This window comes from Caloenas nicobarica, chromosome 15 (assembly GCF_036013445.1).
Source record: "Caloenas nicobarica isolate bCalNic1 chromosome 15, bCalNic1.hap1, whole genome shotgun sequence".
Classification (NCBI taxonomy): Eukaryota; Metazoa; Chordata; class Aves; order Columbiformes; family Columbidae; genus Caloenas; species Caloenas nicobarica.
This window is the reverse complement of record NC_088259.1, coordinates 9,227,931-9,242,570: the sequence shown is the minus strand read 5'-3', so window position 1 is coordinate 9,242,570 and position 14,640 is coordinate 9,227,931. Positions and strand designations below refer to the sequence as shown.

The following is a 14,640-nucleotide window of genomic DNA, read 5'->3' as shown; positions in this document are numbered from 1 at the left end:
CCAATATGTTGGACATCAGTCTAGAAAACACCCTAATACCAGCATCCAGCAGTGCTGTTTCGGGGCCATGGGTGCAGAACCATGCCCAAGCACCTGCAGGAACCCTCCATTATAAACCAAATTTACCCATGACACTCCACATCAAGACACTCAGGGTTGCAGGGACTTGCTGCCCCAGGGAAGCTCAGAGACACCCACTTGTATCCTGGCACAGGCCCAGCACCCCAAGAGATACTGCTTTCACAGCTCGCCACAGCAAAACAGGGTGTGTGACCACATCAGAGCACCGTGCCCAGTGCAGCACCCACATGAGGGCTGCTCCGCTGCACACAAACCTACACCAAAGAACAACATGTGTGCAGGGCTGTGCATGCTCACCCCATCTGTCTTCCAGCTCCAAAGCCAAATTTCAAGACCCCTCCCCAACCTACAAGCCAGGTGGACACATCCTCCAGCCCCCCCACCACCCCTGGGGCTTCAGAGTCAGCACCCCCACAGGGCTTTCAGCTGGGAGAAAAAACACACAAATGTCTCCTAAAGTAGGTAGCACCAATTACACTGCTGATATTTAGGGCTTCCAGCACAACAAATGGAGCTTCAGCTTCATTAGGTACCATGCCAATTTAATCCAAGACATCCAGTACAGAATGAGCTTAAATTAGTTTATCTGATGTTAACTTGTAACAAGCAATATGTTAACACAAGGATGGAAAGAAGTGACCCACAGCCTATAAGCATGGAGCAGCACACAGGGTGGCTGTGACCTCAGGAAGGGGTGAAGGCAGGAGCACCCCAGCCCTGAAAACACCAATTTATGAAATTGAGGGGTGTATCATACCTGCCTGCTCGCTGCCTCCACCTTACAACTAGAGATAGGGGCACTCAGCCACCCCCTTATGCAGGAGAGGCCCTGGGGGGTTAATGAGCTGCAGGTGCTTCATTAAGTCTGCAGTTGCCAGAAGAATGGCAGGGTGGGTTGGGAGGGTTGCTGTGTCCCTTTCCTTTGTGGGGGCTCATGGGAGCTGTCTCTAATTGCTTTGATCAAGCTTTTACCGTGTGATTTAGGGCTGAGCTGAGGCATCTCAGGTCCTCAGCTGAGCTCTCCAGCCCCGGTGGTGCAGATGGTGCCGGGGGCAAGCAGGAGGAGCTGCTCCCTACGCGGGGGATTTTCCAGGGATGCCACCTCCGCACGCACCAGCCAGACCTGCTGCCTGTCCCTGCAGGGAGCTGGGTTCCTAATTGCAGCCCACTTAATTTTATTGGCACTTGAGTGCTCTGCCGGGATCAGCTGGTCCCTTCTGAGTGCGTAAAATGACTTTCAGGCAGGAGGAAGGAGGGATGTGGTGCTGCCAGCCACAGTGGACCTAATGAGGGTGGAATGGTGCCTCTGGGTGCCCTGATGCTGTCACACACCTTCACCTTGGGCTATGGCAGAGCCTGGCCAGCATCCAACCATCCATCGCCATCCCGTGACGGATGCACACATCCACTGAGCAAAAAGAGAAGCCCATGGGCTGCAGCAGGGACAATATCTGCACCATGATTCCCCCATCCCTGGGCCACGTGATGCTCTGGGGCTGCTCCCGCATGGCAGTGGCACCCATAGGGTGCTGCAAGGCAGGTAACTTGGTCAGGCTTCCTTAACACTGCCCTGCATGCTTCCAACATGGGGAATTCCTCCCGGTTGTGTCAGAGCAGGAAAGGTGGCTTATATCCTGTGCCTCGCCTGGAAACAGCCCCGGCTGAGCTGGAGGCGACGGGCAGCGGGATGGGGGTTCAGGGTGAAAAACTGCTGACGGGCTGGGAAAACTGCTGCTGCCAGGAAGGACAGATACGGCAGGGCCGGTGCTGCTGCCCAGTCAGTGGCCGTGAGCACTGGGAGGGCTGTGATGACCTTTGCTCACGGGCAGGATCCTGCCCCTTGCTCTGGGGGAGGATTTGCTCCCGTGGGTGCTGGGGGCAGCAAAGCAGGGGGTTCCTGGCATGGGATGCAGCCCACACTCCCCCAGCTGCCCCCTGCTCTTAACTGGGGGCTGCTGGGTCCCAGGGGCAGCTGGGGACCATGTGGGACATCCTGAAGGGCTGAGGGCACCGGGTGCTGCAGGTGGGTGGGGATGCATGTGGGAACAGCAGGTGCTTTGAGCCCCATGGAGCGATGCTGGAGAAGACCTTGCTCTCCCCTTGGCAGTACCGCTAGGACTGTGGCCTGGCTGAGGGAGGAGCGATATCATCTCAGTTTCCTTCTGCCTTCTTTTTTTTCTGTATCCTCTCGAAGTTCTTTGTTGATTGCAAATTGTTATCATGAAAGCGCATCCCATGCTGCAAGAGCAGATAATGCTCCACGCGCTCCCAGGCACGGCGGCTGTAACTCCTTGAAGGCTGGGCTACTGATAAGTCCCACAGCAGCTGCAGATGAAAATAAAAACGCTAACACAGGGGGATTTATCATGTTAAGCAATCTCAGCCCATCGCTTCCTGCTCGGCAGGGCTCTTGCTGGAGGCACCGGGGCGGCTGCGGGACCGTGCAGCCCGGGCTGGGCGCAGGGATTTGTGCGGCTGGACCTTGGTGCTCGCACCTCAGAGCTGGGAGATGCCCCATGGGGGGCTGAGCCGGGGCGCAGGACAGCTGGTGTCACCCCACATCACCCCTGAGCAAGCGCTGTGAATGGCTGTTTGGACACATAACGGCGTGGCCGGCAGCGAGGGCTTTTACCAGGTTTATTTGTGAAAGGGCTGTATGTAACACATTGCGGCGGAAATGGCAATTGCACAGCAGCTGGGATGCGAGGGGAACATGTCCCCCAAAAAACAGCCAGACGCAGACCCAGAGGGGTTCCTGCTGTCATAAGCAGCCCCCAGCACCACCAGTGCTGACCCCAGCCCTGACGCTGGGCTGTCCCAGTTGGTGGCCATCGCTGTGGTGGCTGTCCCCACGCTGTCCCCACAGCAGCCTCGCAGCTCCAGGGCCACGTGTCAGGGATTTGGGCTCTTTGCTTTATCCCCGTTGGGACCAGACACATCCACGCACCTTACCCAGTGCTCCCAGTTCCAAGGAGCCGGTGCCATACTGGTCCTGCTGCTGTGAGCTCAAGGAAAATGCTTCTGCAAGAGGTTTGTGTTGTTTTGTCTTGGGTTTTTTGGGTTTGTTTTTTTTTGAAGCTGAAGGGCAACAACAAACACAGGGATTAATCCTGGCTCTGTAAGATCCCCCCATGCTCCTGGTGACAGTGTCAGTCCCAAGGGTCTGTCCTGGCCCCGATGAGGATCTGCTAATCAGCACAGTGAAATGCTGCCGTCCTGCCCAGAGCTCAGTCTGCGGAGGGGAATCCAGGGGTTCAGGGTCTGTCTGGTGTCTAACAGGTTTAGAAAATATTGCCTGGGATTATCCACTGGCAGCAGTGACCAGAGCGGTCTGAGCCGAGACACACATCAGCACGAGCTGATGGCTGCTGGGGGGTCATGTGTGTGCATGCGGTTTGTATGCACGCATGTACACACATCTGTGTGTTTGCATGCGTTTGCATGTGTGCACACACACACATGTGCGGCGGCAGCAGCTCTGCGACGAGGCTGTGGGTGCAAACGGTGCTGCTGGCCAGTGGTGCTGAGCTGTGCGTGGCCCCCGGCAGCCACCAGCCCTGCGCAGGATCGGGGGTGCCAGGAGGGAACCCCAAGCGCTGGTGGCAAAAGCATCTGTCCCGCAACACACACGAGGGATGCTCCAGCCTTCCATGCGCCACAGCTCGTTACCGGCAGCTCCCGCCCGTCAGCGTTAATGATATCCACCCAATTAGCCGCTGCGAGCTCTGCCTAGCCCCAAGGATTAGCAAACGAAATCATCATCCCGAGGCGTAAGCAGTTAACACGGCTAATTAGTCATGGTGTGAATCCTAACCCAAACACTAACCCCGGCGCAGGCAGCGCTGCGGGCAGGGGGCTGCTGCCCACCCGAGGCCCCCTCGGCTGCTGGGAGCTGTTTACAGTGAATTTGCTGGGCTTGGGGATACGTTATTTTTACACGTTGCCATAGTTACTGCTACCATTATAAAATTAAGCCTTGAACCTTGCAGAAGAAATGGATCTGTCAGAAGCGATTATTTTAGCGCCCGTGTTGTTGGTCCTGCCGCGCTGCCCACCCCATGGCCGAGCCCCGCTGGGGCGATGGGCTCCTGGGAGATGGGGCTCTGGGTGATGGGTGATGGGGGGTCCCCACTGAACGCTCGGCAGGGGCTGCATCCTGCTCAGGGCACATTGTTGACAGAGGCGCCGGGCAGGCTGCCACAGCACCGGGCTGGCCTGGCCACACCACGCCAGGAGTCACGGCGCCGGCACAGCCTCTCCGTGCTGGCAGCACCGTTGGGCACGTCTGGGGCAAACAAAAGCGCACTGAGAGCGAGCTTTCAGTGCGCGCCATGGCTCCCTCCTGCAGCGCCTGCTTTCCCCCTTCTCCTGCCTCGCTGCGGATTTTTTCCTCTCCCTGCACTGCTGCTCACAGGGACGGGGCTTGGGGCACTGCCAGGGCTGTGGCCAAGCTCGGCTGAGCTGTGAGGCTGCTCAGTGCTGGGGGGAGCGGAGAGCCCAGGGACCCTGCAGCATCCTGCCCATGCTGCCCCTGCACCCCCAGAGCTCCCCAGAGGGTTCCCCATCCCGAGCAGCAGCTCCCGGCGCTTTTCCCCAGATGAACCTCCTGAGCATCCCTGAGAGCGTGCAGAGCGCTGGGGGCAGGATGCACGTGTGGGTGTCGGGGGACCAGGACCACCACAACGTGTCCCCATCAGTTGATCCAACATAAGGAGCCCGGGGACCCCCAGTGCAGGCAGGACACCCCTCGTGCCGCCCCGGGACCCTCTCGGGTGCTGGCAGGACCAAGCCTAGCAGCTCTATTTGCCATCCCCGTGCCAGCTCTCGAGGGTCATTGTCCCTGACCAATGTCCCGGCAAACACCGAAAGCACAAAGCGAGTCTTTCTTGAACGCTGGTTGTTCCTGTTCATCCCACGGCCCTGGAAATCTCTCTTTAATCATTGCCAGAGTCTTGGCCTCCACAACATCCTGCAGCGAAGGACCGCACGGGCCAAAGGAGTGCTGGGTGCAAAGGATTTCCTTTTGTCGCCACGTTTGATACGTGTTTGACACCTTCATTTTCCCCTCTGAGATGGGGAATGACTGGAGGGCAACCCTTGAGCTGCACCACATCCCCTCAGCTCCAGGGATTTAACGACAATGAGCTCAGGTTGGGCAGAGGGGTTCCCGGCAGCTATAGCTGCAACAACACAACCTCCTGTTAGACACCAGAGAATCCGTGCGGACACGCAGCATCCCTCACGCTCCTCCATCTCTCTGTGGCTTGAAGCCCTGGACCGCAGCTCGGGGGTCCCGGTTCATGTGCCCATGGCCACAGGGCAGTGCCCAGGAGTCCCCTCCTCCCTGAACACCCCGGGGGTCCCCCAGGGCTCCCCGGTGCCATGGGGTGGGTGTCCCATGATGCGGGTTTCACTGGGGCCGTGCTTGGGGGGCTGGAGAGCCCTTGCTGCATCAGGCCCCCGGGGGAAGAACAAAGCTGGTAGTGAGGCTGCGGCACCAAAACAGTTCCTATGACAACCCCAAATCCCAGACCTGTTTATCCCCTTTAATAAAAATCCACAATAACTGTGAAACCTGGGAATGAGATTGAATAAGTAAGACATGAAATAAATCAGTGGCAGTGTAAAGCATGTCACCGTTTTGCTCCAGCTTCTTTCCCTGCTTTCCAAGGAACAGGCTGAGAAACTGGGAGCTGCAAAGGGGCAAGCTGGCGAGGTTGGAATTGGTGGGAGCAGGATCCAGCCGTGCAGCACCCCAGGGCTTCTCCCTCCAGTTCCCTCTTCGGGCAGGAGCGCAGCCCAGGGCAGTCAGTGGGCACAGGTGAGACCCACATGGCATTTCCTGGGGACACTCAAAGTGTCACTGAGACCCTCTCGCCCTTTCCAACCCCCTCAAAGCACCCCAGCTGCTCCTCGTGCTGCTCCTCATCCGTGTCCTGGCACAGCATCCCCACGGCATCACCCGGTCCCCATGGCATTGCCTGGTGCCCATGGCATCACGGGGTCTCCATGGCATCACAGAGTGCCTGTGGCACTTCTCCTTGCTCAGCCCTGACCCCAGCACAAGCTCAGGTTGTCCCACTGCCCCTGAGCACTGCAACCCCCTCCTGTTCCCCAGGACACCCAGGAGACACCCACAGCCCCCAGCTTCAGCCAGCCCCACGTGCTAGCCGAGACTATACTCTTCCTTGCTGTTAATTAAACCATTGTTTCCCCTCCCCTCGCTGCTGGGACCAGCCTCCTCCATCAATCACGTTCTTTGGACTAATTGCGCTCTGTTATTCCTTGGTTTCCATCAGAGGCTCGTGCTCCGCATTGGCTCTTGGCACAGCCTGTGCCTCCCATGCTGGATCACTGGCGTGGCACAGCATCGCACAGCACAGCACACGCCACTGCCCGGCACAGCACGGCACACTCCGCCGCCCCGGCAGGCCCTGCCAGCCCTCTCACCTCGGCACGTCCAGGAGCCGTTTCGCACCTCTCTGTGCCGGGAGTGGAGCAGACACTGGGGCAGCCCCTGAGCATCCCCCGGCCCTTCCCCAGCTCCTGCTTTCTGCCCCTCCCCAGGGCAGGGGGTCTGCGCAGACCCCCCATGGCACAGCCCAGCTCATCCCCGTGCTTGGCTTTGCCGTCCCACAGGGTCCTAACACCGGGCTTACAGACCGCACAGAGGAAAAGCCCGGCTAAACCCACCGCTTCTGCTCCGCACCGTGACCCTGCCCTTGCTCAGCCCCGGCTGCGGGCAGGGGGACCCCGGTGGGTCCCAGCCCCGGTGTCGCCCCGTGCCCCCCCAGCCACCGCAGCTCTTGCCCCGGCACAAGCAACCGCACTTCTCGCTTGAGCACCCAGCGGGCGACTCAGTGGAATGTGACAAGCAGCAGCACCAAGAAACCACCCAGACGAGCAGTGAATCCCCAGCCCCGGTGTCACCAGCGCTGCCCCCTGCACGAGCTGCTCCCCGGCACGTTCCTACCTTGTGTCCACGCTCGGGCGCCTGTTTGTGCTTTCACTGCCGGCACACCCCAGGCTGCTGGCTTAAAGGATTTTCCTATAATAACCACCAAATCCCTCCCCTGGGCAGTTAAGCTGTAAACCTGGGCCCTTTCCTAGGTGCACAGCCCTCCACGGTGCTCTGCTTGCTCGCTGCTTTGCATATGCTCGTATCAAACTGCCTTGCCCCCCTCCTGACCCAGCCCAGTGCTTAAAAAGCCTTAAATCCTCTTGAATTTTATTTCCCCTTCTCTGCAAGGTCTATCCCCGGTTTCGGTCTCACCCACATATTTTACATACTCCTGCCCGTAATCCTGACGTGAGCTTTTCCATGAGCTTTGGCATCCTCCCCGCACAGCAGCTGAGCAACCCCGTGTCGGGGCAGCCACGGTGTGGCCATGGCTCTGTTCGGGAGCCGGTGCTGCCAGGGGCTTCACACCGGTGCCCCCACACCCCTCGCTGCTGCTGGGGCTGGTGCAGAGGGGACCGAGCTGGGGACGGGCGCTGGGGGTGGCAGTGCTGGAGCCCTGACCTGGCAACCCCCCCCGCCACTGTGCCCACGGGGTGCTGGGTGCCCCTGAGCAAGAAATGACCCAAAAGTGTCCCCAGGGCACGTCCCCTGTTTATTCACTCATGCAATTCACTCACTTATTCACTCATTAATTTCAGAAGTGGCTCCTCTCCCCCCAGAACAATCCCCTCCCGGAGCGGATCTCTGCCAGCAGACGAGGCTCCCCGGGGTTCACACACACTATTTCACGCTGTCTTGTTTTACTTCTCTTTTTTGTTTTCACAGTAAAAAAGTAGATAAAGTTGGAAACCAGCAACTTCAGCAGCTTTCAAGGTTACAGGCAGCAGCAGCGGCAGAAACACCAGGTTCCTCTGCCTGAAAAGCATGTTTCGCTTCAGCCCGTGCCCACGAAAGGTGTTTGCAGGTGGTGGCACACGGTGTGGTGGGAGTGGCTGCTGCCACAGGTGGGTACATGTGCACACGTTGTGCCAGGGTGTGCCCAGAGCTGCGGCGATGCCTGGTGTGGAGCACACACATTGCAGCTCCCTGTCACCACCGTGCTCTGTCCTTGGCCACTGGCCTGCTGCGCTTGGAGGGGGACACCCAGCACGCGTGCGTGGAGCAGGGGATGTGCATGGAGCAGATGTGCATGAAGCAGGTGTGCATGGAGCAAATGTGCATTGACAGGGAGATGTGCAGAGAGCAGATGCGCATGGAGCACACGTGCAGGGAGCAGGGGATAAGCACAGAGCAGGAGACATACACAGCAGATGTGCATGCAGCAGATGTTCGTGGAGAAGATGTGCATGCAGCAAATGTGCAGGGACGGGCCGGGGCCGGAGCAGGAGATGTGCACAGCTCAGGGGAGGAGGGATGGAGGGGCTGGCAGGCTGATGCCAGCTGCCCTGATTTTACCACAGCACCAGCAGCCCCATCCCCAAATACCAGCTCCTCCGGGAGGGCAGGGAAAGTCAGACAAGGGCTTTTCCTCGGCCCATGAGCTGCAGCAAAGTGATCTCAAGGGCTGTTCTGGGGAGCTGCCCTCTGTGTGATCAGACTATGCAGGTTTGGGGGGAGCTGGGCAGCCACCCTTCCCTAGGGCTCAGCACGACCCTGCAGCAGCACAGGGTGTGTGGGCACGGGGCTGTGGAGGGGACACGTCCCCCCAGGCCCCGCGGGACCAGCACTATGGCTCTTGCTCTGAACACAGTGGGACTGGACAGCATGGCTGTTTGCTGCCTTTAATGAGGATGAGCTTGGTGCAGCAACAAGAGAGCACAAATCATGGAGCTGCTGAGCTGGGAAGGTGCTGCTGGTGGCCGGTGCTGGTGGGACAGGTGTGCCTGAAGCGCTCCTGGAGCCATCAGCACTGCATGGCTTGCACAAAGCAGAGGTGCTGAGCCCCATGGCCTGATCCTATGCTCCAGATGGCCACTGGGTCTTGGGAGAGCCATTGCAGGGCCCCGGAGCAGCAGGTCCAGCCCTGAACCTCACCCTGCCCAGCACTGCCACGAAGACAGGAATTAACCAGGGGATCTTTGCTGAGTTGTGCCACATGAACAGATCTACTTCTTTATTGCGCTCTATAGAAATGTCCCTGCTTCCTCCCTGAAAATGGGCTCTTTGGCCTCCCGGGCTGTGGTGCCACACATCACTTGGCAGCTACCGTGATGCTGGCGTACTCGGAGCAGGCTGCGCCGGGGCTCCTGCCGTGCCGCGGGGCCGCAGGCAGGGGCTGCAGATCGGCGTAGTGGATTTCGTTGTCCTCCTTGCTGCTTTGCTGCAGAAGCGCACACAAATAGTGAATATTGTCACTAGAAACATCTTGCAAAGATAACCCCAATGGCAGGTTCAAGGCGGGACGGCGGTGCCACGGATGTGCGGGTGGCCCCACGCCATGACACTGAATGTGCCAGGACCAAGCGCAGGGGGCTGCTGCTCACCCAATGCGCACCCCGGTCCCGGAGCCATGCAGAGTCCCCGCGAGCTGGGACATTGCAGTGGGATGCTCCTCCCCACATTTACAGCTTGCACTTACCTGGCTGGGCCGACCTGAGGTCTCTGCATCCAGGACTTCGCTGCTGGGGGGAGGAAGGATGGTCATTAGAGCTAAAGGAACCCAGGTCCCCTTCCCACCCAGCACAACCCTCCTCAGTTCCCCTCCCAAATTTTAGCTGGGGTCTGTGACATATGGCCACACATAACACCCACGCTGAAGGCAGAGGGACAAGGTGCTGTCTGTGCGCCTGGGTCGGGCTCAGACACCACTGTAAGGGGCTGCAGGGAGCCCCCTATGCTGCGCACTGCCCAGGCACGCTCCCATATACACATAAAGAAGTGATGTGCCTGTGAGCAAAGGGCATTTTCTGGGGAAAAATACAGCTCCAGATAGAGGGGAGACCAGGTTAAAGCAGGTTGACACCGTGGTTCATTCATCTCATGGTGCAGAAGGAACAGGCAGTGGGTACAAACCTGGTGGTGCTGGGGGGAGTCCCTGCACAGCACCGCAGAGCAGGGGGTGAGAAGCTGCCCACAGCCACCAGCTTGGCCAGGCGCCGTCTCTCTGTCTCACCCCTGCACTTCCTCCTGTACATGAAAACGGCGACGAAGAGGCCAAGGAGGAGGAGGAAGCAGAGGACGACAGCTGCAGCCACCATACCAGGAACAAGGGATGTCTCTGTGGAGACAGAGTGGGAAGAGGGCGGTGGGCATGGGGCAGCGCAGACCCCGCTGCAGGCAAGGTGAAGGCTGTGGGACGGATCCTCAGGAGCTGTGTCTTGCGGGGCTGCACTCACCATACAGGAGCACCTCTGTGCCACCTCCACGCTGAAACACCTCATCACCGTGCAGCGATTTACTGAACTTCACACAGTAATAGGTGCCCGAGTCCTCAGGCTGAATATCCCTGATGCGGATGGTCCAGTCTGTGTTGGACCCATTCACTGCCCTCGTCACACGGGGGAAGGAGCCCGTCTGCTCATAAACAGTCACATTCCCGCTGCCCCAGCCCTTCAGCCACTTCACAGGGCCGGCAGGACCATCTCCGGATGTGGTGCAGGTCAGGGTGAGCGTCCCTCCCGCTGTCACCCACTCCTTGTCCTGGGGCTGCCGCAGCTGGAAGCCTGGACCCACCTGGGCACCCACACCTGGGCACAGTGACAGGAAGGCAGGGGCTGAGCAACGGAGCGAGGCGAGGGCTTGCTCCACTCATCCCAAGCAGCACGGGCAGAGCGGCCCCAGCTTGCTCCCAGTTTGCAGCAGCTCAGCTGAGAAATATCCCTGAATATGGCAGAGACCAACCACAGGCACTACGAGTGTGGGAGACCTGAGTAAAAATGAACAAGGGGCAAATTTGCATCCCAGGCCGCATCCTTAACACGAGGCAATGTGGGCGCTTGGATTCCGGTTAGGTACAGGGGCAGCCAAGGGGAATTCCTGGCAGGAAAAGCTCCCAAGTGCTGTTAAACATTAACGCTCTGCCAGCTCTGTACAATGGGAGCCAAAATCACTGGGCCTCTGCGAGGAAGCGGGTTCAGAGCCTGGGGCTGTGCTCAGAGGCCAAGAGTGGGCTCTGAGCGGGGATGTGCACCCCGGAGCCGAGCAGAGCCCCCAAACCCTCCTGCCCAAAGCCCCCAGCTACCTCTGGCACCAACCCGGCGGGGATCGGCTCCCCACACGCGGGGCTCAGTTCTGCACACCCGGCGCTCGGTACTGTCTATCCCGCCCGCTTTGCCACAGACATCCCCGCGCAGCCCAAAAAGGGGGTCGGAGGAGGAAAGCCCCCCCTCGCCCAGTGTTTCTTTTTGTCGGCCCGACTCGTTAGCGACCGGTGGCGGCGGCCGGGCCTCCCCCGCGCCGTGACCCACCCCCGGGCAGCAGCGGCCGGCGGGGCAGGGACGCGGGGGGCTGGCGGGGCTGGCGGGGGCTGGCCGCGGAGCTGCCGCCGCCGTCCCGCTCCGTACTCACCGCAGAGCCGCAGCGGGGCGAGGCTGAGCGGCCCGAGCAGGAGCGGAGCCGCCGCAGCGACCGGGCGAGCCATGGCCACTGCCCGAGCTGGGGCTCCGGCGGCGGGACGGGGGAAGGAGAAGTTGCGCAGGAAACGGAGGCGAGCGGCCGGGAACGCCTTCGGTGCCTGCCCCGGGCGGGCGGGGGCAGCGGCGGAGCCGCCCGGGAGCTCCGCGGGACTCAGCCCCGACGGGACGACCGCATCGTCCCGAGCGCGGGGGCTGCGCTGGGCGCGGGGCAGGAGCGCGGCTCGGACCCCCCGGCTTCGGGAGCCGCAGCGGCGGCTGTTGGGGGGCTCAGGGGAAGCCCCGGCCGAGCTCTGGGCCATCAGAGACGCCCGCCCGTGGCCCTGCTGGCAGTGTGTCCCCGTGACACCCTGGGGTGACGAGCCGTGGGCTGGTCATGCATGGAAGAGCAGGCCAGATCGGGACCCCTGTCTCTGGCTGCCTGGTGCTGGTGGCCGTGGCTGGGGCACACGTCTGCGGGGAGAGTGGGAGTGACATCCCTGGAGAGAACCAGCCTCGTGACGTGTGAACACCATGGGAACCAGTGGGACTTGTGCAAGGGGTCTGTGGAGGAACTTGGCTGGTGGTGAACCCCTTCCTTCCCCTTTGCCAGACGAGAGCCCAGCACTAGTTGAGCTGAGCTGGGCTGAGCTGAGCTGAGCCAAGCCGAACCGTTGTGAAGGGTCTGTGGGACTCACGATGGCTCCGGTGACACAGGCGCTGCCACTTGCCTGCCTGATGCTACTCCTGCTCCGGAGAGCCCCGGGTGAGTGGGGACCCACACAGCCCCGCGTCGCTGGCAGGGCCACCCTTCCCTGTGCCCACAGGTGTCTGGGGCTTTTCTCTCACTGCCTCCCAGCTTCCTTTTATCCCCATCCAAAGACTTTTATTTACGCCAGCACGTCCCAGGGGCCCCAGGCCCTCCCCGTCCTGCAGTCCCCAGCAGTGCCAGCAGCTCCATGGGATGAGGGAAGGGGACATCTATTTGTCCCCTGCTCTGGGCTCAGGGCTGGGCGTCTGGCAATGCCCTGTGCTGTGCCACAGCTCCGGGGATCAGCCCCAAACCCTCCTGTCGCTGTGCCCAGGTGCAGATGCCCAGACGGCTCCAGGCTTCCAGCTGCGACAGCCCCAGGACAAGGTGTCGGTGACAGCTGGAGGGACGCTCACCCTGACCTGCACCACGTCTAGAGATGGTCCTGCCGGCCCTGTGAAGTGGCTGAAGGGCTGGGGCAGCGGGAATGTGACTGTTTATGACCAGAAGGGCTCCCTCCCCCGTGTGACGAGGGCAGTGAATGGGTCCAGCACAGACTGGACCATCCACATCAGGGATGTTCAGCCCGAGGATTCTGGCACCTATTACTGCGCAAAGTTCAGCAAATCGCTGCATGGTGATGAGATGTTCCAGCGTGGAGGTGGCACAGAGGTGTCCGTGCAGGGTGAGTGGGGCTCCCAGAGCTCCTGGTGGTCTCTATTTGGGGTGAGGAGGGATGGGGAAGGGGCTCGGGGGAGGGGCTCAACCCTCTCCAGGAGAGGGTTCCCTGGGCCATGCTGGGCACATCTGTGTCCCCATGGGAACCCCTCTCCCTGCAGCCCCGGGGCCGGGGGGTGGCAGATCCCGCTCTGACGGCCCCACGCTTCTCCCCGCAGCCAAACCCAGCACCCCGGTTGTGTCCGGGCCTGGCCGCAGAGCGGGGCCGAGGCAATCGCTGCCTTTCACCTGCACGTCCGGAGGGTTCTTCCCTGAAGACATCAGCGTGAAATGGCTCAAGGACAAGGCCCCGATCGCGGCTCAGCCGCCCCAGATCACCCCTGGGCGGATGAAATCTTCCTTCGACATGTCCAGCACCGTGACGGTGACGCTGCAGGAGAGCGACATCCGCTCGCAGCTCGTCTGCGAGGTGCAGCACCCCACGCTGAAGTACCCGTTGGATGGGACCTACCCGCTCCGCAGAGCCCTGCGAGGTGAGGGCTGGGGGCAGCGGCGCTCAGGGTGTCCAGTCCCGGGGGGCCGGGTGTCCCGGGGGGATGGGGCACCCCACGGGCAGCAGAGCACAGGGACCCTGTTAGCTGGTGCTGCTTCTCTTCCCAGTGTCCCCCAGAGTCCAGGTGGTCCTTGACCCGTCAAGCCCCGTTAACTTGAACCAGACCGTGAACTTCACCTGCCACGTAAAGGGGTTTTACCCAAGAGACGTGACCGTCACCTGGCTGGAGAACGGGACGGAGCTGAAGGTGGAGAACGTTTCCCGGGCGGTGGAGACCCCCCAGGGCTTGTTCGAGCTGAGGAGCCTGGTGGAGGTCCAGGCGACGGAGGAGAAGAACGGGTCCACGTTCACCTGCCGCGTGGTGCACAATGCCCAGGACCCCGTCACCAGGACGGCCACCCTGCGGATTGTCCCCCCGGCCCAGGAGGGACCGGAGGACTTACCCCAGCAAGGTAACGCCGTGTGACGGCTGCTGGGGTGCAGCCCCTGCAAGGGAGGCTTTAGGATGTCACCCTCTCAGAAAGCTCAAAGTCCCACCAGAATCTGGTTCAAGGACACAAAATCTCCATATTGAGGGGCTGGGGGTTTGATGCTGGCGTGTACCAAGCTCTTGTCCTCAGTGTCACCAAGCCAACCCCAGCTGTCAGGATTCAGGGTCTCGGTACCAGAGTTTTCAGGGCCTTGGTGACCTTTTTTATTCATGTTTCAGGCTATTTGCCCGTCGTCTATAGCGTGGTGGGGGTGATCTGCACCATGCTGGCACTGCTGGTGGCTGCAATTCTGTGTGTGAGAGCTGCTGGGTCCCTGCAGTGGTGGGGGGCTGTGGGATCCCTGTCCTCAAGCCCTGGCCACTAATGTCCCCTGTCCCCACTGCAGGTGTGACCCTCCTGGCCAGCCACATCCTGTGGCTTGGCATTCTGCTGGAGAAGGGGCTCCTTGGCGGCCTCCTCATCTTCCTCTTCAAGCGCGGGAGGGCATGAGAGGGAAACGCTGGGACTGCCGCCCCGTCCTGCTCCTTGTCCGCCACCAGTTCCTCGCGTCACGGCGCCGGGAGCGGGTCCCGGGT

General features: G+C 60.8%; 2 protein-coding genes across 3 annotated transcripts; one reads left to right on the top strand and one right to left on the bottom strand.

The window, feature by feature from the left end:
* Positions 1-9,052: 9,052 nt before the first annotated feature.
* On the bottom strand, positions 9,053-11,644 carry LOC135994952 (signal-regulatory protein beta-1-like). Of its 2 annotated transcripts, none has more exons than XM_065645894.1 (5): positions 11,549-11,644; positions 10,378-10,728; positions 10,055-10,259; positions 9,621-9,660; positions 9,053-9,362 (listed from the first exon to the last, which is right to left on the bottom strand). In XM_065645894.1, exons 1-5 carry the CDS (start codon positions 11,619-11,621, stop codon positions 9,234-9,236), a joined length of 798 nt encoding a protein of 265 aa, XP_065501966.1. In that variant the 5' UTR covers positions 11,622-11,644; the 3' UTR covers positions 9,053-9,233. The 2 variants fall into 2 exon arrangements, with proteins under 2 accessions (XP_065501966.1, XP_065501965.1); XM_065645893.1 differs by having other exon boundaries at positions 9,056-9,362; positions 9,621-9,663.
* A 596-nt stretch (positions 11,645-12,240) lies between these two features.
* Positions 12,241-14,640, top strand: LOC135994827 (tyrosine-protein phosphatase non-receptor type substrate 1-like). The gene is made up of 5 exons (XM_065645717.1): positions 12,241-12,358; positions 12,678-13,028; positions 13,240-13,554; positions 13,682-14,026; positions 14,451-14,640. The coding sequence occupies exons 1-5, from the start codon at positions 12,292-12,294 to the stop codon at positions 14,552-14,554; spliced, it is 1,182 nt and encodes a 393-aa protein (XP_065501789.1). The 5' UTR covers positions 12,241-12,291; the 3' UTR covers positions 14,555-14,640.